At 42.1% G+C, this 27,575-nt stretch overlaps 1 protein-coding gene across 2 annotated transcripts in view; it reads left to right on the top strand.

The window, feature by feature from the left end:
• DCAF17 (DDB1 and CUL4 associated factor 17) overlaps positions 1-27,575 on the top strand; it is a 66,863-nt gene that overhangs the window by 18,672 nt on the left and 20,616 nt on the right. The window contains exons 7-10 of one of the 2 annotated variants that reach the window (XM_073633916.1): positions 3,663-3,740; positions 13,023-13,130; positions 20,824-20,929; positions 25,196-25,338. In XM_073633916.1, coding sequence (XP_073490017.1) covers positions 3,663-3,740; positions 13,023-13,130; positions 20,824-20,929; positions 25,196-25,338 — 435 coding nt within the window. The remainder of the gene's footprint in view (positions 1-3,662; positions 3,741-13,022; positions 13,131-20,823; positions 20,930-25,195; positions 25,339-27,575) is intronic. The other variant, XM_073633917.1, reaches the window with a different exon arrangement.

Raw genomic sequence — 27,575 nt, 5'->3', positions numbered from 1 at the left:
CTTTCAGCGCTGTCGCTGTTTAAATGACAATTGCGCGGTCATGTTACACTGTACCCAAACAGAATTTTTATCATTTTGTTCCCACAAATAGAGCTTTCTTTTGGTGGTATTTGATCACCTCTGCGTTTTTTTTTGTTTTTTTTTTTTAAACAAAAAAAGACCTAAAAATTAAAAAAAAAAAAAAAAAAAAAGTTTTTCTTTTGTTTCTGTTATAAAATTTTGTAAATAAGTAGGTTTTTCTCCTTCACTGACGGGCACTGATAAGGCGACACCAATGAGGCGGCACTGACGGGCACTGATAGGCGGCACTGATGGGCACTCATGGGTGGCACTGGTGGGCTCTGATAGGCGGCACTGATGGGCACTGATACGTGGCACTGATGGGCACAGATATGCGGCACTGATAGATGGCATTGATGGGCATCACTGATAGCATTGGGGATGGGCACTGATTGGTAGCTGCTTGGACACTGATTGGCAGCTGTCTGGTGGTCTAGGGTGGCATACCTGGTGGTCCAGGGTGGTGCCAATCCCTGGTGGTCCTGTCGGCATCCTGGTGGTCGTGGGTGGGCATCCGAGGGGGGCTGCGCTGATTAAACAATCAGCACAGACCCCCCCCCTGTCAGAAGAGCAGCCGATCGGCTCGCATCTGCCAGATGCGAGTGAGGAAAAGCTAATCAACTGCTCTTCTTGTTTACATCGTGATCAGCCATGATTGGACACGGCTGATCACGTGGTAAAGAGCCTCCGTCAGAGGCTCTTTACCGATATCGGTGTAGCGGTGTGTGTGACTGACACACCACACCACCGATTGCCACGATGCGCGCCCCCATGGACGCGCAAGAGTGGTCGTTTTGGGAGGCCATCATATGACGGCCTCCTGGAACGAGATCTGCGCTGCCTAGCCGTCATTTGACGGCCAGCAGGCGTGAGGTGGTTAAAGGACCATTGGTTAGGTGGTGGTCACGTAGCAGTTTCGCTCTGTTCACTCAGCCATTGCTACATTTTGTAAAAGCAGGTAATGCTCAAAAGAATCACAGGGAACTATTTTAACAATTACAAACACATATATTACATGTTTTTATTATTATTTTAATAATCAGTTAAGGTTCCCCCTTACTTCTCGTGATCTTAAAGTTCAGACAAGCAATCGTACAGGGGTGTAGTTTAGAAGATTACCTAATTTACATATTAGCAGGTCTTTAGGTGTATTTTCACCTTGGCAGGCAAATTTGAGAAGCCCTCACTATGTGCTTATTTGTTTCCGGTTACTCACCATACCATAAAAATAGTTGAAAAAAATATTTCTTACTTTCTGGTTGTTTCTATAGAGTAGGTATATACATTGGATTCTATAGGCAGCTTGAATTGTTCATAAAAACTTGCTGAACAATACACTATAGGAACACTTTAGGGACTTTTTTTAAGTGAATTAATTGTACAAGATGCCACCCAGGCCTTGAGGTCTTTAAAGTAGAACTATAGGGAATTTCTGTAAAAAAACAACTTTTAAATCTTGTCTCTACTGTACTCCCCGTTACACTGCAATACATTGTCTAATAAATTACAATATACATTTTTAAATTGATTTTTATTATGTGGCTCCTGAGCACTAGCTTTCACTCCTCTCTGAGCAACTGGACCAAGTGCTGCAGTTGCTGGGAGGGAACTCTCTCAGCTAATAGTGGCTTTCAGCAATGGATGCTGACAGGTGACATTACTGCTCTATGGAATTCAGCCCTGTTGTTCGATCTTCACATTACACATATAAGTCGGAGCTTTGCAGTCATATAACCACATAGAAAAACAGTAAAAAAGGTATAGTTTATTACAACAATTATGTGGAGCAATGGGGAGCACTATGAAGGCAACTTTTTAAAAATTGGTTTATAGTTTAGCTTTTGTTTGTTCTTTAAATATGGTAAACTTCCTTCCCCAGCCCACTCATAACATTACATAGAAACAAAACTAAGATTTTAATATGTAATATAACTGGTAATCCCGCGCTGTTCACTGCAGTAGACACCTAGTTAGCTGATCCTTGGCAGATAAACAAGTGAATGGGTAGAAATGTGATGCTGCGCTATGAACTCTCTGACGAGTGATAAGAATCGCTATAATAAAGTGCTGATTACAAAAGTAACAGTGTAACAAACGAAAATAAAATCAGAAAAAACTATAATAAGGTGCCAATGAAATGGCCATGAAGTAAATCATGAACTATGGCACACATCACAAAGTGGTTAGTGCTAACGTGCAAAGTGAAACAGTTTCTAGGTACAGCAATCCTAATAATCAGCACATAGTGAAAATGATAACCACTAAATGATAACACAAATCCAATTGCAAAAAATAAGTGTTAAAAGTGCAAATATCGCTGGGTGCAATCTTGAATAAAGAAATATATTAACACATGATGATGTTGGTAAACAAAATAAAATGTCCAGTGAACCACCCTGGGCCCTGATGAAGTCAAGAATGTGACGATACGCGTCGGGATTGGAGCAATAGGTGGAAACCGGAAGTGACGTAAACATACAAGTTCGGCGCTCGTGGAGTGTTACCTGAGTGTTTTTATATGCAAGTGAGTGTATCTTCTTTGTCCACCTTTTAATAAATTCTAATTTTAAGCGGTATTATGCTTTTGGGATCTTTCTTCCATTTTTTTTTTTTTTTTTTACCATTGCAATTGAGCTAACTGGAGGCAAAGGCTGTATCCATATCTTTGATCCATTGCTGCATTCATCAAAGAAGGACCCTCTGATGACCCCTGTTTGAAGAATCTGATTCATTCATGCTGTAACCTTACAGCAGTAAGGTGAGGGGCTCCTGCACATTAAGGTGTCACTGCAGCGGATTGGCCTGACATTGGCCGTTTTATCTCGCGCTGCACGATGAAGGGAAAATACCACGTTTCACATTCTGGATTGTCAGTTTTTTGGGACTGTGGTTTTTTTTTTAGATCTTTATATTTTGTCATCAGGGTGGCTCACTGGACGATTTATTTTGTTTACCAACATTATCATGTGTTAATATACTTCTTCATTCAAGATTGCACCCAGTGATATTTGCACTTTTAACACTTATTTTTTGCGATTGGATTTGTGTTATTATTTAGTGGTTATCATTTTCACTATGTGCTGATTATTATGATTGCTGCACCTAGCAACTGTTTCACTTTGCACTTTAGCACTTACCACTTTGTGATGTGTGTCATAGTCCTTGATTTACTTCATGGCCATTTCGTTGGCACCTTATTCGTTTTTTCTGATTTTATTTTCGTTCATTACACTGTCACTTTTGTAATCAGCACTTTATTATAGCGATTCTTATCACTCGTCAGAGAGTTCATAGCGTAGCATCACATTTCTACCCAAGATTTTAATATGATTTTCCAGCAAATAAATAGAAGCCGCAGTTGTGAATTTTTTTTTTTTTTGTTTTTTACGGGTGTGCTATGTGAATGGAAACACATATCAAATATAAAGAAGATTTAATCCCAATGTGGCTGCAAAAGTGGAAAATACCCTTTTCATCTTCAAAAAATAAAAACTTTTATTTAGCCTGAAATTCTTTTTTAAAAACTGCTACATATGTTAGTTTCTGTAAACCATTTAATTGATAATTAGTTGACTTTTATAATCTTTCTTTTTGTATTTCAGAGCACAGTGCTGTTTTATTTTGCAATTTTCAATGTTTTTCCTCTGAAATTAGTAGGCGTAATGGAGATTGATAAAAAAGTATGTATATTTTGTCCTTTTTCACAATTTTTTCTTTATGGACCGTACTCCAGAATGGGGGGGGGGGGGGGGGGAATACTGTGCAAATACAGTATATAAATATAGCATGCAAATAGTGCAGCACCCGAAAAAAAAAATTATACCTTTGCATATATGTGTGTGTGTGTGTGTGTGTGTGTGATATATTTATTGTATAGCAATATAAATTGTTTTGGCACAGCTTGTATGCTATAGTTATATTATGGTGGTCACCTATTGAGCGCCAGCTGCCTTTTTTCTTTCATTTTTTTTTTTTTTTCCTTCATTGTATTTTTATTAGCAGGCTGAGCGCTCGATCTTGTTTCCTTTTTTCACAGTATATAAATATAGACTGTGTGTGTGTGTATGGCTCTGTCAGGATCCTTCATCAGCTATAACAACCATTATTTTTATACCTGATGAAGGATCCTGACAGATCTGAAACTGTTGTCATTTTATGAGTTTGTAAATTTGCAAGGTGCTGCAGATTGGACTTTTTTGTTTTTCTATACATTGGAGTTTGGGTGACCTCCGTTACCTGCTTTGCACCTGAAGGATACATTTTTTTTGCTGGATGTGCCCTGACCAGCTTATACGTTTTTTTTTTTTTTTTTTTTAATACACACGCACACAGTATCTCACAAAAGAGAGTACACCCTCACATTTTTGTAAATATTTTATTATCTTTTCATGTAACAACACTGAAAAAATGACACTTGCTACAATGTAAAGTAGTGAGTGTACAGCTTGTATAACAGTGTAAATTTGCTGTCCCCTCAAAGCAACTCAACACACAGCAATTAATGTCTAAACTGCTGGCAACAAAAGTAAGTACTCCCCTAAGTGAAAATGTTCAAATTGGGCCCAATTAGCCATTTTCCCTCCCTGGTGTCATGTGACTCTATAGTGTTACAAGGTCTCAGGTGTGAATGGGGAGCAGGTGTGTTAAATTTGGTGTTATCGCTCTCACTCTCTTACTGGTCACTGGAAGTTCAACATGGCACCTCATGGCAAAGAACTCTGAGGATCTGAACAAAAGAATTGTTGCTCTACATAAAGATGCCGTAGGCCAGTGATGGCGAACCTTGGCACCCCAGATGTTTTGGAACTACATTTGCCATGATGCTCATGCACTCTGCAGTATAGTTGAGCATCATGGGAAATGTAGTTCCAAAACATCTGGGGTGCCAAGGTTCGCCATCACTGCCCTAGGCTATAAAAAGATTGCCAAGACCCTGTAACTGAGCTACAAGACAGGTTTCACTCAGGCCTTGAGTGCATGTGCTCAGCGTCCTATCAAGAGGTTGTCTTTGGGAAATAGACGTATGAGTGCTGCCAGCATTGCTGCCAAGGTTGAAGAGGAGGTGGTGGGGGGGGGGGTCAGCCTGTCAGTGCTCAGACCATACTTCGCACACTGAATCAAATTGGTCTGCATGGCTGTCATCCCAGAAGGAAGCCTCTTCTAAAGATGATGCACAAGAAAGCCCGCAAGGAGTTTACTGAAGACAAGCAGACTAAGGACATGGATTACTGGAACCATGTCCTGTAGTCTGATGAGACCAAGATAAACTTATTTGGTTCAGATGGTGTCAAGCATGTATGGTGGCAACCAGGTGAGGAGTACAAAGACAAGTGTGTCTTTCCTACAGTCAAGCATGGTGGTCGGAGTGTCATGGTCTGGGGCTGCATGAGTGCTGCTGGCACTGGGGACCTACAGTTCATTGAGGGAACCATGAATGCCAACATGTACTGTGACCTACTGAAGCAAAGCATGATCCCCCTCCCTTCAGGGACTGGGCTACAAGGCAGTATTCCAACATAACGACCCCAAACACACCTCCAAGATGACCACTGCCTTGCTAAAGAAGCTGAGGGTAAAGGTGATCGACTGGCCAAGCATGTCTCCAGACCTAAACCCTATTGAGCATCTGTGGGGCATCCTCAAACAAAAGGTGGAGGAGCGCAAGGTCTCTAACATCCACCAGCTCTGTGATGTCATCATGGAGGAGTGGAAGAGGACTCCAGTGGCAACCTGTGAAGCTCGGTGAACTCCATGCCCAGGGGGGTTAAGGCAGTGCTGGAAAATAATGGTGGCCACACAACATATTGACACTTTGGGCCCAATTTGGACATTTTCACTTAGGGGTGTACTCACTTTTGTTGCCAGCGGTTTAAGACATAAATGGTGTGTTGAGTTATTTTGAGGGGACAGCAAATTTACACTGTTATACAAGCTGTACACTCACTATACTGTGTGTGTGTGTGTGTGTGTGTGTATGTATATGTGTTATGAGATTGGGGAATTAAACTCAAGTACAATGAGTACAAATCATTTACAATGAGCTGCACCAGTCCAAACTGTAGTTTTAGGGCGTGGCAGCCCACTTTTATTGAAAAAAAGGAAAGTTCACTTAAATATCAGTTGCCCATGCAGGGGATTCTTCTACATAACATGAATTAACGAAAATACCAAGCCACCTGGCCCACATGTTGGCAGCACGGCTGCTCCTTTTACCAGTCCTTTGACTGTGTCATTAAGCTGTCTCAGAACACTTGGCTCTCTAGTCTTCTGTCGCAGTGCCCTGCTGCGTGGCCCACCTCTGGCTTAAGGATTGGGGTTCTCCTGGCACCCTTGATAGGAGCTGACCTAACTTCTGGGACCAAGACCTGCTGTCTCATGGCTTCTGGGTGGGCCCTCTGACCCCAGGTGAGACCTGCTGTCTCCAAAATGAGAGCTTTGAGCAATTCTCAGACCTGACTATATAATGACCCTGCACGCCTGTGTAGTGAGCCAGGTTGCAGGCCTCTAGCAAAACCTGGACCCAGGATTGAATGTTCTGATTCAGAATTACAGAATCTGAAGAGATGCTAGTTCTGAACCTTGCATTAACCCTTAATGAGACTCCTGGGTCACCTTTTCCTATAAATTTATAGGGACAGAGCCTCTCTCTCTCACATACCTCCCCCTTTGTTTCCAACCGGAGGGCAGGAGACACACGCTTCTAACTCTGGCACCATTAAAAGGGAACTCTGCTCCTAACTCCTTTTCTTCCTGACATGCTTCCACAAGCACTTTTGAGACCTTAACAAGGTTCTCCTACCAACCTTCGATCGTAGGGTCTTAAGAATACCTTCGTTTTCTTGGTGTATTTTTTCCCAACTTATTGATGCTGTAGGGAACCTCCTGTGCTTAACCCCAAACCCCTTTCTTTCTCATTTGTATCAACTTCAACCACTCTTGATGTACGTTTTTGGATTCATTAACCATTTTGGGGTTACTCTTGGTAACCAATACCTCATTTGCAACAAGGTGCAACATCAGTTCATCGATTTTCCCTGTTACCATTACCAACACTGTTATTTTCTGTCAGAGTGTCTCCAGGTACCTCAACTTGTACCTCTTTGTGGGTGATGGACATAATCGCCGCTACTGCCGCGTCTGCCTTCCTTCACATGAGGCCTAGTGGTTGAGACAGTACATGCGCCATGTACCAACCACTGCTCAGCCGCACCTTGGACCGCACCAGCAGGAATGCACCTCATCACATCACCATACGGAGAAACTTCCACTACGTCTGTCGTTTTTGATTGCTCTAGCAGATCCCCTGAGCGCCTTCCGCACACAACTGCCACTGGAAGGACTCTCGCAGAGAACCACGAGACCACTTTCTACAAAAGTAACCCATGTTGTAGTAACCAATACTAATTTCTATCAAGATTTCTTAACATCGCATGTACCCTTTGGGCCCTTTCACACGGACATGTCCAGGCTCCGCTTTGCTCAGCAGGGATCGCTCCGTCGAGCCCCGCTGAGCAGGCAGATGACAGGTCTGTCTCTGCACACTGTGCAGAGACGGACCTGTCGGATCACCTCTATGGGGGATCGGATGCAGACGGACCGTAGAGTTCGTTTTCATCTGATCCGCCAGGCGGATGGAAAAGTTGGGTTTCCATCCGTCACACTTCAGCGGATCGGAGCGGGTCGGATGTCAGCGGACATGTCACCGCTGACATCCGTCGCTCCATAGACCTGTATGGAGCGTTCGTTCAGGTCCGCCTTAGATATATATATAATCTCTAGATTACAAACGCACATAAAATGTCTTGAACCTCAGAACAATTTCCACTGAATTACTGCCGTTTTTGTGGTTTTCTTTTATGCAAAATGGCTGCCTCAACTATGTCTGTAATATGTCATTTTGTGGGTTTGTCATTTTTATTTTGCAGTAGCTTTTGTGTTTCATGAAGATGACCACTAGAGGGCAGGTTTAAATCTGATTTTTCTTCATCAGTCAACTATGATTATAACATTTTGTTAGTGTTTTATCTAGCAATCCTAATTGTATTAAAAATGTTGAATGTCTTTAGGGAAAAAAAAAACAAGAGTATAGGGCATATTAAGCCATAATCTTGCAGAGGAAATATAAATGTATACTGTGTGTGTGTGTGTGTGTGTGCGCGTGTGTGTGCATATAGCATTAATGCTTAGTAATTTTTTATATTGTCCTTAAAACCTAAATTGCATGTTGCTTTATGTAAGAAAGTGGCTGTTTGGCTGGCTAAGGCTGGCTAAGCCTAAAGACAGATAACTTTTGATGCCCAGATTAGCTCCCCTCTTTTACATAGAACATCCTCCTTCCTTTTTTTTTTTTTTACTGGTTCTTGCCCAACTTAGAATATTAAGAGCATATGTAAATAAACTCAGGTGACTGTCTGTCTTTAAATTTCGTCAATGATAGTAACAAATGTGTGGCCCCTAAACATCAAAAAGTCACTTCTTTTCTTTTGCTGCCTATAGTCACAGGCCCAAAGCTTCTAAAGGTACCCTTGCTCTACAAGTGCATATGTAGAACATCACACCTGTACACACAGAGATTGAAACAGCTAGTAGAGTAAATAAATGACTTTGCAGTTGAACTCAATGACGTGCAGGGTAACCAGATTTTCTTTCTAACTCCAAGAAACCTAATAAGTATCCCTTGCTGTGAGGCCGTGCCCTCACTGCAGTGGTTAATTGCTCATTTAGTTCTAGGGGACATGGAAAAGAAGGTTTACTTACCAAATGTCCCACTCCACTGGTCCCTTTAGCATCTTCTCCCCCATGTTCCAGCAGTCTAAGGTCCTGACCTCATCCAGACCAATGCAGGCACATAGCCCTGCATTGGATGTGATGACCGTGAGGGACAGTCCACCACCAGAGCATGGGGGAGCGCCCTCTGCTGGGGGAGCGGAGGATCAGGTAAGTTAAAGTGATTGTAAAGTCTCATAAAAAAAAAAAAAAAACAAACATGTTATACTTTGTGCATAGAGCAGCCTGGATCCTCCTCTTCTTGGGTCCCTCTTTGCTGCTCCTGGCTCCTCCCTCTTGTCGAGTGCCCCCACAGGAAGAAGCAGCTTGCTATGGGGGCACCCGAGCCGAGACACAGATTCCCTGACCCGTATCCATTCAGACACGGAGCCCTGACCCGGCCTCACCTCCTCACTCCTCTGATTGGCTAACTGACTTTGACAGCCTGGGGAGCCAATGGCACCCCTGTTATGTCTCGGCCAATCAGGAGGAGAGACTTGTGGAGAGAGATGGGGCTCAGGTAAGTAATTAATGGGTGCTGGGGAGGCTGCTACATACAGGCGGCTTTTTATAGAATGCATGAAGATAAAAAAACCTTCTGCCTTTACAACTCCTTCAAGTGCAAAAGCTCTTCCCTAAACTAAATGTGCAGGTAACCCTTGCAGTGCATATGCAACCCACTGCAAGGGATAATTCCTAAAGTATAACTAAACGTTATTAGTTTTGGATAAAGTGGAGAGGGATTAAAACAACTATCAGGTTTCTATTGCGTATGTTTTTTCCTGTTAAAGAGATTCACCCTCTCTACATGTCCTGTTGACTGTTATCAAACAAAATGAAATAAAACCCAACATTTTGGGCTGTCACCAGAACAGAAATAGAGGGGAAATCTTCCAGTGGAGGGATTTACGCTCACTTCCTGTTTGTCTTTGAAGGGAAATCTCCCCAATGGGACAAACATGGCAAAGAGAAACTGGTAGGGGTTTTATCCTTCCCTTATGCCATCCAAAATGAAAAATGTTTTGTTCTACTTTAAAGTGGTTGTTAAGCCACTCTAACATGCATGCACCATTGGCGCTGTTTCCTATTGTAGTATACCCCTCTGTGTGTGATTTATACACAAAATGCCTGTAAATACCTAATTACAGAGCCGAGATCACGATTGCATGAGCGGCCGGCTTTCTCCTTTCTTCCTCTGACAGATGCAGTGGGAGAGGCAGAGATTCCCCCGCTGACGTTAGTCAAGAGGAGAGAGCCGGCAGGTCATATGTTCGGGATCTCGGCTCTGAAATGAGGTATTCACAGCATTTATTTTTATAAATCGCACACAGAGGGGGACACTACAATAAGAGGCAGTGCTGATGGTGTATACAAGTTGGTGTTATGCAAGCAGCAGGATGGGGGGGGGGGGGGGGGGTAGCACTGTCACAAGCTGACGGGAGGGGGGGAAGAGGACACAGGAGCAGAGAAGAAACAGAGAGCAGGGCTGCAGATGACAGAAGCAAGTAAACTGACCACGGTGTCAGGGCTCAGCAGCCATGATAAACCGTGGTCAGTTTACATAGGGGAGGGCAGAAACTGACAGGATCAGCCAGGTTTTTTACAGGGGCCAAATGACTCAGGACAAGCACTGTGCTGTATAACATGCTTAAAAAGAGCAGGATCAATTTTATTTATTTTTTGGTTAACAAACACTTTAACTTTCCTGGAGCTTAAAGGAGAAGTCCTGCCTGAGCTTTTTAGGCTGGGCTTCTCCTATGGGTCACAGAAGTGCAGTTCGTTTTGCACTCCTGTTGACCCATTTTCAGCAGAGAGCAGTCTGAAGTCCGCTCTCCGCTGATGTCACTGCCATCAGTCGAGGCAGCGAGTCATCCCGACTTCCAAGTCTAGATCCCCCAGCTGCCTTGATTGATGGCAGTCTCAGCGAGCCGCTGAGACAGCCTCTTCCCACCCCGCCCCGCCACAGCTCAGCGCTCCAGTGAGCGTGGAGGGTCAGAGAGGAGAGACTCTGACTGACAGTCAGCAACTTTCTTCTCAGGGATCACTGATGGCTCGGTTCTCTGTGCAGAGACAGCGGGGGAAGGCTGCAGCATCGGTCTGATGCTCCATCCACCTAGGTAAGTATGAATCAAAAAAAAAAAACATACTTCTCTTTTTAACTTTAACCATTCCCTTTTTCTGGTACCTATGCAAAATTGATATATAATTATTGGATGGAGTTGTCCATAGACTGGTATTGGCCAGCAGAGCCACATGATCCAGTATGATCAGTCATCCCCTAATAGGGAGCTACCTGCAGGCTGAGGAGCCCCAAAAAGATTAGATGGCCTTCTTATCCAACCATCATTAGGTGCAGGCTACTAAGGAAAAATATTTTAACCATTTCTTGCCTTTTTCTGACATTTTGTTGCTTACAAAATAAAATCAGTATTTTTTTGCTAGAAAATTATTTAGAACTCCCAAACATTATATATGTTTTTTAGCAAAGACCCTAGAGAATAAAATGGTGATCGTTGCAATATTTTATGTCACACGGTATTTGCACAGCGGTCTTTCAAATGTAATTTTTGGGGAAAAAATACACTTTTATGAACAAAAAATAAAAAAATGAACAGTTAAATTAACCCAATTTTTTTGTATAATGTGAAAGATGATGTTACGCCTAGTAAATAGATACCTAACATGTTTTGAAACATGCTTTGAAATTGCGCACACTCGTGGAATGGCGACAAACTACGATACCTAAAATTCTCCATAGACGCCGCTTTAAAAAAAATGAACGGTTACCAGGTTAGAGTTACAGAGGAGGTATTTTGCTAGAATTATTGTTCTCACTCTGACGATTGCGGTGATACCTCACGTGTGTTTTAAGCACCGTTTACATTTGCCGGTGCAACTTACGTATGCGTTTTCTTTGCTGCGCAAACACGCAGGAATGGGGGGGGGATGCTTTAAAAAATTATTTTTTTTTTTTTCTTATTCCTTTTTTTTTAGGTTGTCCCTTTTAAAATAACTAAATAAATCTGATCACTTTTTTATTGCTTTCATTAGGAATGTAAACATCCCTTGTGACAGTAATAGGTGGTGACAGGTACTCTTTATGGAGGGATCGGGGTCTTTTAGACTTTAAAATTGGCGATTCTGAATACTGTCTATTTTCTTTAATCGGCGCCATTGGCATAATTTCAATTATTTTATTTATTTTTTTTTTTATGCAATGACCATTTTGTGAAATTATTATACAGGATCTCTATAGCGCCAACAGTTTGCACAGCGCTTTACAATGTTAGGGCAAACAATACATTTACTATTCAAGCCCTTTCACACTGGGGCGGGCGTCGGCGGTAAAGCGCCGCTATTGTAAGCGGCGCTTTACTGTCGGTATTCGGCCGCTAGCGGGGCTGTTTCACCCCCCGCTAGCGGCCGAGAAATGGTTCAAAACCACCGCAAAGCGCCTCTGCTGAGGCGCTTTGCCGGAGGTATAGCCATGCCGTCCCATTGATTTCAATGGGTAGGAGCGGTGAAGGAGCGGTATACACTCCGCTCCTTCATCGCTCCGAAGATGCTGCTAGCAGGACTTTTTTTACCGTCCTGCCAGCGCATCGCTCCAGTGTGAAAGCCCTCGGGGCTTTCACACTGGAATGAAAGCAGCGGCACTTTCGGGTCGGTTTGCAGGCGCTATTATTAGCGCAATAACTCCTGCAAACCGGCCCAGTGTGAAAGGACCCTACAATTCAATACAGGAGGAATCCGAGCACTGCTCATTAGAGCTTACAATCTAAAAGGAAGGGTCAAGTGATACAAAAGGTAATAACTGTGGGGGTTGAGCTGATGGAGAAAATAAAAGTATTTGTTAGGTGGGGGCAGGATAGGCTTCCCTGAAAAGAAAAGTTTTCAGGGATCGCCTAAAAGTGGACAGAGTAGGAGATAGTAGGACAGACTGGGCTAGGGAGTTCCATCGGATGGGAAAGGCTCAGGGGAAGTCTTGAAGGCGAGCATGGGAGGTGGTGAAGAGGAAGCTAGAAAGCAAGGAGGTCTTGGGAAGAACGAAGAGAACAATTTGGTTGGTATCTTGAGACCAGGTTAGTGATGTAGCTGGGGGCCGAGTTGTGAATGGCTTTGTAAGCTATTAATATTTTGCATTTAATAAACTGAAATAAACGGTTTTATTGTTTGATTTTTTTTTTTCCCCACAGGTCTTTGGCTCGAATGTAGCTGATGCCATGATTTCTAATGGGATGCTGATTGTAATGCACAGTGCCGGACTAGTCCGCCTCTACAGCTTTGAGAGAATAGCTGAACAGGTGTGTAATAAAACATTATGTACTTTTAAAGTAGATTAACCACTTGCTGACCACCCTATAGTGTGTGTGTGTGTGTATGTATATGTATGTGTGTGTGTGTATATATGTATGTATATATGTGTATATATATATATATATATATATATATATATATATATATATATATATATATATATATATACATATATATATATATATATATATATATACATATATATATATACATACATACATATATGTGTATATATATACATACATACATACATGGTATTTATCGGCGTATAACGCGCACCCCAAGTTTAGGAGGGAATTTTTAAGGAAAAAAATGTTTTAAGGAAAAAAACTTACATTAAATGCCCATCAATGCAGCCTTATCAGTGTCCATCTGCAGCCTTGCACAGCGTCCATTTGTAGCCTTGTCAGTGTCCATTTATAGCCTTGCCCAGGCTGCAGTTAAACTGCAGTGACATGTCAACGTCACTGCAGTTTGAAAATGGCGCCGCCGAGTACACAGAGGCGGTCCTGTGTATCTCAGCGGCTCTTGGTCGCTTTCGACTCCTCTCGTTGTCCTGCCTGGGATGGGCATGACTGTGAGCGGAGCCGAGCGCCGCCCATATACACAGATAGCCTCGGCTAGGTTCGGCTAGCTCCGCTCACAGTCACGCCCAGTCCCTGTGTCCATCATAGGGCGGGACTGGGCGTGTCTGTGAGCGGAGCTAGCCGAGTACACTCGGCTATCTATGTATATCGGCGGCCGTCGCTCACTGCACACTCAGTCAGCGGGGGATCGGCGTATAACATGCACCAGCGATTTTCCCCTGATTTTAAGGGGAAAAAAGTGCGTGTTATACGCCGATAAATACGAGTTCATCTAAGGCACTGCTGTTGGTTTCCTATCACATCCCTTCCCACGTCAGAATGGCAATATGCCTTGTTTATATTGGCAGATCCCTGTTCTGTGTAGTTTACTGACGATCGGAGGGTGCCGGAGGATATATATATATATATATATATATATATATATATATATATATATATATATATATATATATATATATATATATAATTATTGTGTGTGTGTATGTATATATGTATGCACCAGAGGTGGGGGACTCGAGTCACATGACTTGACTCGAGTCGGACTCGAGTCACCTGTTTGAGGACTTGCGACTTGCTTGACAAAATTAAATAAATGACTCGACTTGACTTTGACTTGCCACTAATGACTTGCGACTTGACTTTGACTTGGGCTATTTGACTTGCAATGACTTGCAATGACTTGGCACCACCAGTGCTGTGTCAAGAAAAAAGCACTAAGCAGTTTTGTTAATGTTGAAAATGAAACAAAACCTTTCCTGAAAACTGACTTTTAACTAATTTTAAGGATGGAAATGGGGTAGATCAGTATTTTGACTTAATTTGTGACTTGACCAAAATAAATGACTTGACTTGACTTGCTTGACTTCTAGCAGGGACTCGACTTGACTTGCTTGCTTTTCGCCACAGTAACTTGGGACTTGCTTATGACTTGAAGGTTAAGACTTGAGACTTGCTTGTGACTTGCACATGTGTGACTTACCCCCATGTCTGGTATGCACCCTCCGATCGTCAGTAAACTACACAGAACAGGGATCTGCCAGTATAAACAAGGCATATTGCCATTCTGACGTGGGAAGGGATGTGATAGGAAACCAACAGCAGTGCCTTAGATGAACTCTCCCTGCAAATATGCAGCTATGAGGCTCGGTACACACTGACGCGACCTGAAAGTCGCAACTATGCCAAACGGCTTGCCAATGATTTTCTAGCGACTTGAGTATGACTTGATGCGACTTTCAGGGAATGCCTGGGTAATCTTCCTGTAATGTCGGATCCAAATCGCATCAATATAGATGAGGATCTGACTTGGAGGCGACTTCCATTAAAGTCTATGGACCCAAGTCTAATAGTCGCCTTGAAGTAGCGCAGGAAACTTTTCTAGGAGTGAATTGGAGTTGGAGCAAATTCAGTAGTGCTAATTAACACTTACCGACCGGGTCCTGTACATATACGTCGGCACTTTAAAGATGGATAGCTCGGTAACGGCAGCAGCTGCTGCCACAACTAAGGTATCCATCTTTTCGGCCAGCGGTTCTGTTTACGATAATGGGGGTCTCTGCGGCGGTTTCGCCACGAGATCACGGTTATCGACGGCAGGAGAGGGGCCTACCCGTGGCTGGGTATGGAGACGAGTGAGGGGGAAGATGGCCCCCACCTGTCTCCATACCATAGCAGGGTGGAAGCGACGTCATAATGTCACTTCCGCCCATACGTCTTAAAGGGCCATTTTTTCAAATGACAACTTTTTTTTTTTTTTTTTTTTTTTTTTTTTTTTTTTATTGCATTTAAGTCCAAATATGAGATCTGAGGACTTTTTGACCCCAGACCTCATATTTAAGAGGACCTGTCATGCTTTTTTCTATGACAAGGGATGTTTACATTCCTTGTAATAGGAATAAAAGTGACCCAATATTATTTTTTTTTTTTTTTTAAAACAGTGAAAAAATAAATAAAATCAAGTAAAATAAGAAAGAAAAAAAAATTTTAAAGCGCCCCATCCCGACGAGCTAGCGCCCGCATATGAAAACGGTGGTCAGACCACACATGTGAGGTATCGCCGTAATCGTTGGAGCGAGAGCAATAATAACTCAAAACCTGCAACCTGTAGAATTTTTTTTAAACGTCGCCTATGGAGATTTTTTAAGGGTAAAATTTGACGCCATTCCACGAGCGGGCGCAATTTTGAAGCGTGACATGTTGGGTATCAATTTACTGCGTAACATTATCTTTCGCAATATAAAAAAAATTGGGCTAACTTCACTGTTGTCTTTTTTTTTTTTTTTTTTTTTTTAATTAAAAAAAGTGAATTTTTTCCAAAAAAAGTGCGCTTGTAAGACCGCTGCGGAAATACGGTGTGACAAAAAGTATTGCAATGACCACCACTTTATTCTCTAGGGTGTTAGAAAAAAAATGTATTATGTTTGGGGGTTTGGGGAGTCATTTTCTAGCCAAAAAATTTGTTTTTAACTTGTAAACATGGAGTCTGAGAAAGAGGCCCCGGTCTTTAAGTGGTTAAGACAGCTCTCATTGACTAACATGGGATTTCACATTACGCGACTTGGGGTCTCACGTGTCGGATCCCAAGTTGTGGCAGTGTGAACCAAGTCTGAGGCTGATTGCACCTGAGTGTCTCGGCACAGGATGTGCACTGCTATTTTTCAGGAAAATTTCAATATCTTGGGGTACTGCTTAGGCACTATTAAAAGCTCTCCTGTTTTTTTCATTTTGAGGTGTGAAATATAATACAGAGCTCTTTATAATGTAAAGTTTTAATGACATTATTCTTTGTGTTTAATTTATAATTTTGGCTACAATTAAACTAATGTAGAGCAGTGTTGTCCTGTAACTTTAAAGCTTTTTGTAGCAATGATTACAACAGACATTCCATAGCTGTGAGTTTCCTAGAAAAACAAGGTACAGCTGCCATATGTTGCTGAAATGACTTACTGAAACAATTGATGCCAGATTTCTGGGTACTGTATGTTTGATTTTATTTTTCTTTTAAGTAGCAAGAGACCATCATACGGTTTTCACATAGTTATTGATGGCCTAAGGCAGCAGCAGGCAAATGCAAGCACTGATGGCACCCACTCATTTTTAATCACTTCTAAATGGAATGTTAACATTTTAGTCTTTCAGGAGGGAGCTCTGCAAGAGGGGGGGTTCTGGGATGGAGGGCTCTGTGATATGGGGGGATCTGTGATGGAGAGGAATCTGTGATGGGGGCTTTGTGATAGAGAGGAGTCTGTGATGGGGGGGGGGGGGGGGGGACTGATGGAGGGCTCTGTGATGGCGAGGAGTCTGGCCCCCCAACAGTCTGAGGGACAGTAAACTGGCCCCCTGTTTAAAAAGTTTGAGGACCCCTGCTCTACAGCCTCCTGGCTGTGCCGGCTCACATGGACTTCTTCTCAGGCTTGGACCTTCCTCTGTCCCAACCTGACCTTGATGCATGGCAGCATCTCACGTGGTTCCTCTCAGACATACTGACCTCCCTCAGGAGGGTGGGGGCCCTGAGCTCTAAGGCCCTTTTCACACATATGGACCGTTCATTTCCTCAGTTCAGTCAAGTCAAAGGGGATCAAGCATTCATCAGTTTTTCATCTGTTCTCATCCGCTTTATATCTGTTTATTTACAAAACAAAAAGTGACTGAACTGAACATCAAACACTGTATAAAGCTGGTTGCTAAGGAGGGGGCTGTGAAGTTGGTCGCTGCGTCCTTAACCACTTCAGCCCCGGGAGGATTTACCCACTTCCTGACCAAGCCCTTTTTTGTGATACAGCACTGCATCGCTTTAGCTAACAATTGCGTGGTCGTGCGACGCTGTACCCAAACAAAATTGATGTCCTTTTTTTCCCACTAGTAGAGCAAAACATAGCCAGGATTCGGTAATCAAAGCCGGTAGTCAGTGCAAGCCAGTAAATCAGGAAACCATAGATCAGCGTAGACGGAAACAGCAAACAGGATCAGGAACCAGAAGGGATATCAGCCAGGCAAGTCTTTAATAGGAGCACAGCAGAGAATCTTCAGATATGTTTACCAAGGCGAAGGCATGGGAGATATGAACCAGGCAGTTTAAATAGCCAGAAGGAGCTGGCTGACGTGCAGGAAATGATCACCAGGTGAGGCACTGAGGAATGATGAGTGCTGGCAATTAACCGACAGCTGAGCACTGAGAAGGGAGGGCTGAGCCCAGCCCTGACACTTGCCTACAGTCAAGCATGGGGGTGAGAGTGTCATGGTGTGGGGCTGCATGAGTGCTGCCAGCACTGGGGAGCTACAGTATGAGGGAACAATATGTACTGTGACGTACTGAAGCAGAGCATGATCCCCCTCCCGCAGGGCAGTATTCCAACATAATGACCCCGAACATACCTCCAAGACGACCACTGCCTTGCTAAAGAAGCTGAGGGTAAAGGTGATGGACTGGCAAGGAATGTCTCCAGACCTAAACCCTATTGAGCATCTGTGGGGCATCCTCAAGCGAAAGGCGGAGGCACGCAAGGTCTCTAACATCCACCAGCTCCGTAATTTGTCATGGAGGAGTGGAAGAGGACTCCAGTAGCAACCTGTGAAGCTCTGGTGAACTCCATGCCCAAGAGGGTTAAGGCAGTAGTGGAAAATAATGGTGGACACACATAAAATATTGACACTTTGGGCCCAATCTGGACATTTTCACTTAGGGGTGTACTCACTTTTGTTGCCAGCAGTTTAGACATTAATGGCTGTGTGTTGAGTTATTTTGAGGGGACAGCAAATTTACACTGTTATACAAGCTGTACACTCACTACTTTACATTGTAGCAAAATGTCATTTCTTCAGTGTTGTCACCTGAAAGTATATAATCAAATATTTACAAACATGTGAGGGGTGTACTCACTTTTGTGAGCTACTGTATATAGCATTGGCAGCAAGCTTTCTTAGTATTTTTATATACGGTATATATTTAATGTTCATAGTCTGGGCACAGGTACACTTGAATATTGCATTAAGCTCACTAAACGTGCAATATGTTTTGAATTAAAGAGGATTTGTTCCCCAAAAAAGATGTCTTGCACGTGTATTAGTGTTGCATTCCCTCAGGTAGCCATGCGGACAGCAAGGTAACAGATTTGCACAATTAATGGTAATGTGCATTTGGAATTTTTTATGGGCTCCAGAACTTCCTATGGTGCAGAATATAAATCTTCTCCCAGCAGGAGCACATATTTTATATGGTGGGTTTGTGTGGATGTAGGGAGAGCCTGATGGTGGAGCAGACTGTGTTGTATGATTGCTAGTTTGTCTACAATACAGATGAACATTCACATTTGGTATAGCAGTATAATGGGCAAATACAGTGGTGCTGATAAGTTTACATACCCTGGCAGAATTTATGATTTCTTGGCCATTTTTCAGAAAATATGAATGATAACACAAAAACTTTTCTTTCACTCATGGTTAGTGTTTGGCTGAAGCCTTTTATTATCAATCAACTGTGTTTACTCTTTTTAAATCATAATCACAACAGAAACTACCCAAATGACCCTGATAAAAAGTTTACATACCCTGGTGATTTTGGCCTGATAACATGCACACAAATTGACGCAAAGAGGTTTGAATGGCTATTAAAGGTAACCATCCTCACCTGTGTGTGTATAAAAGGTCAATGAGTTTCTGGACTCCTGACAGACCCTTTCATCTTTCATCGGAGCTGCACTAACGTTTCTGGATTCTGAGTCATGGGAAAAGCAAAAGAATTGTCAAAGGATCTGCGGGAAAAGGTAGTTGAACTGTATAGAACAGTAAAGGGATCTAAAAAGATATCCAAGTAATTGACAATGGCAATCAGTAGTAATCAAACTCTAATCAAGAAGTGGAAAATGAGGGGTTCTGTTGAAACCAAGCCACGGTCAGGTAGACCAACTAAAATTTCAGCCACAACTGCCAGGAAAATTGATCGGGATGCAAAGAAAAACCCACAAATAACTTCAGGTGAAATACAGGACTCTGAAAACATGTGGTGTGACTGTTTTTAAGATGCACAATAAGGACACTTGAAGAAAGATGGGCTTCATGGTCAAGTCGCCAGAAGAAAGCCATTGCTATACAAATGCCACAAAGTATCCTGCCTACAATACGCCAAACCGCACGGAGACAAGCCTCAAACTGCTGGCACAAAGTCATTTGGAGTGATGAGACCAAAATTGGACTTTTTGGCCACAACCATAAACGCTATATTTGGAGAGGAATCAACAAGGCCTATGATGAAAGGTACGGAGGTGGATCGCTGATGTTTTGGGAAAGTGTGAGCTAAAAAGGCACAGGAAATTTGGTTAAAATTGTTGGCAAGATGAATGCAGTATGTTATCAAAAAATACTGGAGGAACATTTGCATTCACCAGCCAGGAAGCTGCGCGTGGGATGTATTTGGACATTCCAACATGACAATGATCCAATACGCAAGGCCAAGTCGACCTGTCATTGGCTACAGCAGAATAAAGTGAAGGTTCTGGGGTGGCCATCTGTCTCCCTGACCTCAATATCATTGGGCCACTCTGGGGAGATCTCAAATGTGCAGTTCATGCAAGACAGCCAATAATTTACAGGAACTGGAGGCTTTTTGCTAAGAGGAATGGGCAGCTTTACCATCTGAGAAGATAAAGAGCCCCATCCACAAATACCACAAAAGACTTCAAGCTGTCATTGATGTTAAAGGGGGCAATACATGGTATTAAGACCTGGGGTATGTAAACTTTTGATCAGGGTCATTTGGGTAGTTTCTGTTGTGATTTATGATTTAAAAAGAGTAAACACAGTTGATTGATAATGGCTTCAGCCATACACTAACCATGAGTGAAAAAAGTTTGTGTTATCATTCATATTCTCTGAAAAATGGCCAAGAAATCATAAATTTTGCCAGGGTATGTAAACTTATGAGCACAACTGTATGCTGTAAAGATTGCAGTCAGATTTATTTTTTCCCAAGTCTGAACAATCAAAGCTGGTTGCTGTGGGTTTATGCAATGTACAGATTTCTGGTACCCTATAAAGTAATCCCAACCTTTTATAGTCTGGTTGAATACATTGTAACTGTTTCATTTATCACTTTCAGAATATGCAGCAGATGTGTGTCTTGGGGGAGACATGCACTTGGAAAGGTGAAGCTGGGACTGTTGGAGACTTTCCATTTGGCGTTCCTTGTAACATCACCTTGACAGGTATTTGTATACGGTATTTTGCATATGGAACCTGAACTGCTGGTGCATTTAGAAGAAATTAAAATACCACCATGAGGCCTATTTAATGACTGGTGCAATGTGATTTATAGAGAACCTGGAAGCTACACTACTACAGTCTGATGATATTTACCACTGCATATAGAGATATTTAAGAATAAATTGCCTTTTTTTTTAAACTTTACATAGTAACTAAATTATACACCACGCTTTAAAGTTATTGACTGATTAATCAATTAATCGAAACAATAATCTGCCAACTAATCGATTATGAAAATAATTGTTAGTTGCAGCCCTAATGCTGACTAACAGTGGGTGTGCATGCTCCTTTATAGACCAAAGTGTGTGGCTGGAACCAATCAATCAATCACCTGTCAAAAAAGAAATGTTCAACACACCATGTGCAAATAGCACGATCCATCAAAGGAGACATGCACACCTGGACAAATCATGTATACATATATAATACAAATGTCAAAATGTCACAGGAAATAATTAATCACATACCTATGTAAAATAGTATAAACATTCAAAAACATGTATAAAGGGGTTAAAACGGTATACATATAAGAATGTATACGTTCAAAAAACAAACACATAACACCAAAGAGAGTGATGGAATCATGGTAGAAGGAAACTCATGTGTAAGGATATATAACATATGTATACATGAAAAAATCGCCTCATGGACCAGAATTTGCCAGTAGCCTAATACAGTAATATAGAAAAATCCAAAAAGAAAATGCATATAAGCATATGTATATAATTATATTTATATTTGTAATTGGAGGCACAAAAGTAAATAAAAGGTTGCATGAAAACAACACTATACTGACACCATTAAAATCTAAACCGCCCACACATTTACAAAAAAACGAGAATGGAATAGTCCTCAAACAAAGAAAAGTATATATGTTCCATGTAAAACAAATATGTATGCATGTATATAACTGAGCCCATAAAGATAGATACTAGCCGAGAAAAATCAAGAAAGCCAGGCAATTGTTCAAAAAATCACATCAAAAAAATGTTTACATCAAAAAAGACCGAGAGCAGGAGTTTAATAAGAAGGACAAAAAATATATACGAAGCACATTAGAATTACTCAAATAATGGGAAACATCCCATTCATAATTTATGGGTACTCAAATAAAAAATCCAGTAAACATCCCTCCTAAATAAATCTCCCCCTCTGGCTGAGAGTTTAACCCTTTCTACTATTTGTACTTGCACCAGACCAGCATTACCACCATGGTGGTTGTTAAAATGCCTCGCTACATTAGTGGATTTTTCTGTTCAAATGTCGCTTAGGTGTTCACGGATGTGATCGCGTAGTCTGCGAGTGGTGCGTCCCACATATTGGATATTGCATGATTTGCAAGTAATGACATACGTGGTATTGCAATTAAAAAAATGTTTTAAATGAAAGATCCTGCCATTACTGCTGGACGTCACCTGCTGACCTCCAGAAATATGCGGACAGCCAGGACAATCCCTGGTCCCACACCTGACGTTGCCTTTAAAGTGTAACCATGTGGTTGGTTGATTTGTTTTTAGGCGTGGAACGAAAAACAGCTAGGAGAAAGGGAGGTTCCTAGGGACCGTGCCTTCCTAGGGATAACGTTTATCCCCCCACTTAGAATCTTCATCAAAGACTCAACCTCAAACAAGAGGGGCAAATACTTATTAACCATTTCTCTAATCTGATAGAATTCCTGGCTAAATGGTGTAACTACAGTGGGTTTGTCATTATATCTATTTTGGGGCCGTTTTTGTTTAGAGAGAAGATCCTCCCTGTTCTTATTTTTAGCGATGCTCAATGCACGCTCTAACATCCAAACAGGGCAACCCCATTGTTCAAACCTATTGTACAATGCTCCTGCCTCCTCAAAATCTGTATCCTCACTGCATATGCAATGTAGGTGAATGAATTGTCCCACCGGGATCCCCTTAATAGTGTGTGTGTGTGGGATGATTGGACTGTGCCATAAGAAGGCATTTGCCAGCCAGGGATTTCTTTATAGAGGTGTGTAATAACACGATCCCCAGTGGAAACCAATAGCACGTCCAAAAAACTTTCACTTGTTCTCATTGATCCTGTGAATGACAAATTGTTAGTCTTTAAATTCAAATCGGTCAAAAAGGATTGCAAATCCCCAATTTGTTTGTCACAAACAAACAATAAATAGACTATATAGAGAAAGAATGCACGAATATGTGGTCTGAAAGGGTTGCATTCTCCATAGATTCAGGTAAAAGTGATCTGGGTAGCTGTTGAGCCACCTGATCACTTTTATGGGGCTCTAAAGGTGCGGAACATCCTTTCCCAAATTCCCCCTGCGTCGAATGAACCAGGAAGCAAATGTGCATTATGTCGCTTCTGGGTCTAGAGCTGTCATTCAGATATTGAGATAGCAATAACGTTTTAATAAATGATAAAAAAAAAATTGTAAACACACTCCTAATGCAAACAAACAGCTTAGGGCATACATGTGTATGTAAACACAAATTGCACCACACATGAGGTGTATAGTCATGAATATCAGTGAGCAATAATTCTAGGGGGTACCATAGTTATTTCATAGGTACAAGTAATTTTATGGCTTGACATGTTTTTATATCCTTTTACTTAACCCCATTTAATAATTTATTATCAATCAATTGTGTTTACTCTTTTAAATCGTAATCGCCACGATACTACCCAAATGACCCCGATCAAAAGTTAACATACCCCAGTTCTTAATACAGTGTATTGCTCCCTTTAACATCAATGACAGCTTGAAGTCTTTTGTGGTATTTGTGGATGGGGCTCTTTATCTTCTCAGATGGTAAAGCTGCCCATTCCTCTTGGCAAAAAGCCTCCAGTTCCTGTAAATTCTTGGGCTGTCTTGCATGAACTGCACGTTTGAGATCTCCCCAGAGTGGCTCAATGATATTGGAGGTCAGGAGACTGAGATGGCCACTCCAGAACCTTCACTTTATTCTGCTGTAGCCAATGACTTGGCCTTGTGTTTTGGATCATTGGCATGTTGGAATGTCCAAGTACGTCCAAATGTAGTTTTTATGGTTGTGGCCAAAAAGCTCAAATTTGGTCTCATCACTCCAAATGACTTTGTGCCAGAAGGTTTGAGGCTTGTCTCTGTGCTGTTTGGCGTATTGTAAGCGGGATGCTTTGTGGCATTTGCATAGTAATGGCTTTCTTCTGGCGACTCGACCATGCAGCCCATCATTCTTCAAGTGCCTCCTCATTGTGCACTTGAAACCGCCACACCACATGTTTTCAGAGAGTCCTGTATCTCACCTGAAGTTATTTGTGGGTATTTCTTTGCATCCTGAACAATTTTCCTGGCAGTTGTGGCTGAAATTTTAGTTGGTCTACCTGACCGTAGTTTGATTTCAATAGAACCCCTCATTTTCCATTTCGTGATTAGAGTTTGAACACTGCTGATTGGAATTCTCGATTCCCTGGATATCTTTTTATATCCCTTTCCTGTTTTATACAGTTCTACCTTTTCCCGCAGATCCTTTGACAATTCTTTTGCTTTCCCCGTGACTCAGAATCCAGAAACATCAGTGCAGCACTGGATGAAAGATGCAAGGGTCTGTCAGGAGTCCAGAAACTCATTGACCTTTTATACACACACACACACACACACACACACACACACACACACACACTACAAGCAAACAGATCACAGGTGAGGATGGTTACCTTTTTAATAGCCATTCAATCCCCTTTGTGTCAACTTGTGTGCATGTTATCAGGCCAAAATCACCAGGGTATATAAACTTTTGATCAGGGTCATTTGGGTAGTTTCTGTTGTGATTATCATTTAAAAAGAGTAAACACAGTTGATTGATAGTGTTTTGCTGAAGCCATTTATTAACCATTAGTGAAAGAAATGTTTTTGTGTTATCATTTATATTTTCTGAAAAATGGCCAAGACATCATAAATTCTGCCAGGGTATGTGAACTTATGAGCACAACTGTATGTTCTAGCAAAAAAAAAAGTTTTTTTCGTATGTGTAAAAATTTGAATTTCCCCAATATAGTGGTTAATGTAGTTGTCATCATACAAAACCTGTATTTTCCACTTCCTTCTTGCAATATTACCCTTAACTAAAGCTCACCCTTGTACTGACTGTCTGACTGAAGCTGAAATCTGGCTGCTATGGGTTACTGCACATCATTGTTCTCTTACGTCACGTCCTGAAATGAAGCTTGATTTTCATTTTTATTTTCTGTAGAAAGACCTCCAATTCTCTTTGAAGTACCTTGCCTAGAAAATGCTTTCCAAGTGGGTGGCTATCCCTGGCATTATATAATTACACCCAACAAGAAAACACAAAAAGGAATCTATCACATCTGCTCCTTGGATGATCACATCCTTGTAAGTACTTTATTAGCCTGTGTTATCAGTGTTTGGTAATATCAACCCTCTGCTTTGGTTTCATTTTAAGCAACCACAATACTGCCTCAAGCATGATCTGGTCCTGAACTGAAAGCTTATATCAGCATCTCTGTATGTGCACAAATCTAATAACTAGAGTTGCATCGATTATTGGTATCAGTGCCAATACCGAGTATTTGCACGAGTACTTGTGCAAATGCTCCCGAAACCGATACCTTTCTGGTCAATTTGAGCTCATACAAAATGAATGGGCTCAGATCACACTGCAAAGAATCGCATGCGCTGTCCCCCACCGCTCCTGTGTGTGTGAACCCAGTATAGAAAGGGAAGCACCATCTTGTGCAGTGATGGGCAGTTTATTAAAAATGTTATAACAACTCACATTAAAGTACAAATCTCATTAAATCCAAATCTGCATAGTGTCCCTGTCCCGCCTATGATAGAAAACCATGGCTGCTGGAGGAGATGTATAGGCATTTCACCCCCAAGCTGACATTTCCACCCTATACCCACAGGGGTCCCAGGACTTCTCCTCCAACCCTGTGAGGACCTACAGCGGCCGTGTCTTTCTGTCATCGACAGGACGGGGACGCTACGCAGATTTGGATTTGACGAGCTATGTACTTTTTAACCACTTCAGCACCGGAAGGATTTGCCCCCTTAATTGACCAGAGTTTTTTTTTTGCGCTACAGCACTGCGTCGCCTTAACTGACAATTGCGCGGTCGTGCAACGTTGTACCCAAACAAAATTGACGTCCTTTTCCCCCCCCCCCCCCCCCCCACAAAGCTTTCTTTTGGTGGTATTGATCACCTCTGCCGTTTTTTTTTTTGTTTTTTTAATTTTATTTGCGCTCTAAACAAAAAGAGCGTCAATTTTGTTTTCTTTCTGCTATAATACATATCCCCCAAAAAAATATTAAAAAAAAACAAATTTCTTCATCAGTTTAGGCCTATTTATATCTATTCTTCTACATTATTTTGGTAAAAAAAAATCGCAATGGGCGTATATGGATTGGTTTGCGCAAAAGTTATCGCGTCTACCAACTACGGGATAGATTTAGGGACTTTTTTTTATTTATTGTCTTTACTGTTAATGGCAGCGATCTGCGATTTTTAGCGGGACTGCAACATTTCGGGTGGACAAATCTGACCCCAAATGACACTTTTTCGGGACCAGTGACATTATTACATTGATAAAAAAAAAATGCAATGATCAATGTAAAAATGACACTGGCAGGGAAGGGGTTAACACTGGGGGGTGATCAAGGGGTTAAGTGTGTTCCCTCAGCGTGTTCCAACTTGGGGGGAGGGGTGCTTACTGAAACATGACAGATTACTGTTCCCGATCACTGGGAGCAGTAGATCCCTGTCATGTCACTAGGCAGAACAGGGAAATGCCTTGTTTGCATAGGCAGTTCCCCGTTCTGCTTCTCCTCGCTGTGGGTGCGCGCCCACTATCCTGCTTTTACACGCAGGAGAGCCGACCTGCCGCAGGATATCTGCGTGAGCAGGTCGGCAAGTGGTTAATGTGGTGGGTGGGTGTGTGTGTGTGTGTGTGTGATATATCTAGCAGGGATTTTTTGTTCACATATATTGCAATGCATGTTTAGACCCCTTTCACACTGAAGGCGGTTTTTGGGCATTTTAGCAATAGAAATAGCACCTGAAAAATGCGCTCCTAAACTGCCCCCGCCCATTGGAATGCATGGGCAGCGCTTCGGACGCGCCACAACACGGGAGTGTTTAACCCTTTCTTCGGTTGCTAGGGGGGGGTTAAAAGCGGCCAAAAAGCGCTGTTAAAACTACAGTAAAGCCCTGCTAAAACGAGAGGCGCTTTGCCGCTAACACAGCAGTGCTACAGTGTAAAAGTAGCCTTAAAGTTATCTTAAAACCAAAAATGTTATATATTGCAGCTTACCAATCATTACATGTAGTGGCTGCATTAGTTTTCTTTTGTTATTTTGCTATTTTCCCCTCTTTTTTCACATGGTTATTTGGCCAGATACACACCTCCTGTGTTACAGTATCTCCACTCTGGATACTGGAGCACAAGAGGCATCTTTGAACAGCAGCATTGTTAGTCTGTAAGCAGAGGAGTGTTAGGCTGGCCATTAGAGACGGGCTCGGGCATGTTCGAATCCCGCCAGGAAGCCGACGCTGCACAGCGCTAATCACAGGCAGTGAGACTTTTCCCAGTCCACAGCTGCACAGATCA

The sequence above is a fragment of the Aquarana catesbeiana genome, linkage group LG06 (genome assembly GCF_042186555.1).
Source record: "Aquarana catesbeiana isolate 2022-GZ linkage group LG06, ASM4218655v1, whole genome shotgun sequence".
NCBI lineage: Eukaryota > Metazoa > Chordata > Amphibia > Anura > Ranidae > Aquarana > Aquarana catesbeiana.
The sequence above is the reverse complement of the archived record's forward strand: the minus strand, read 5'-3'. Positions and strand labels throughout refer to the sequence as shown.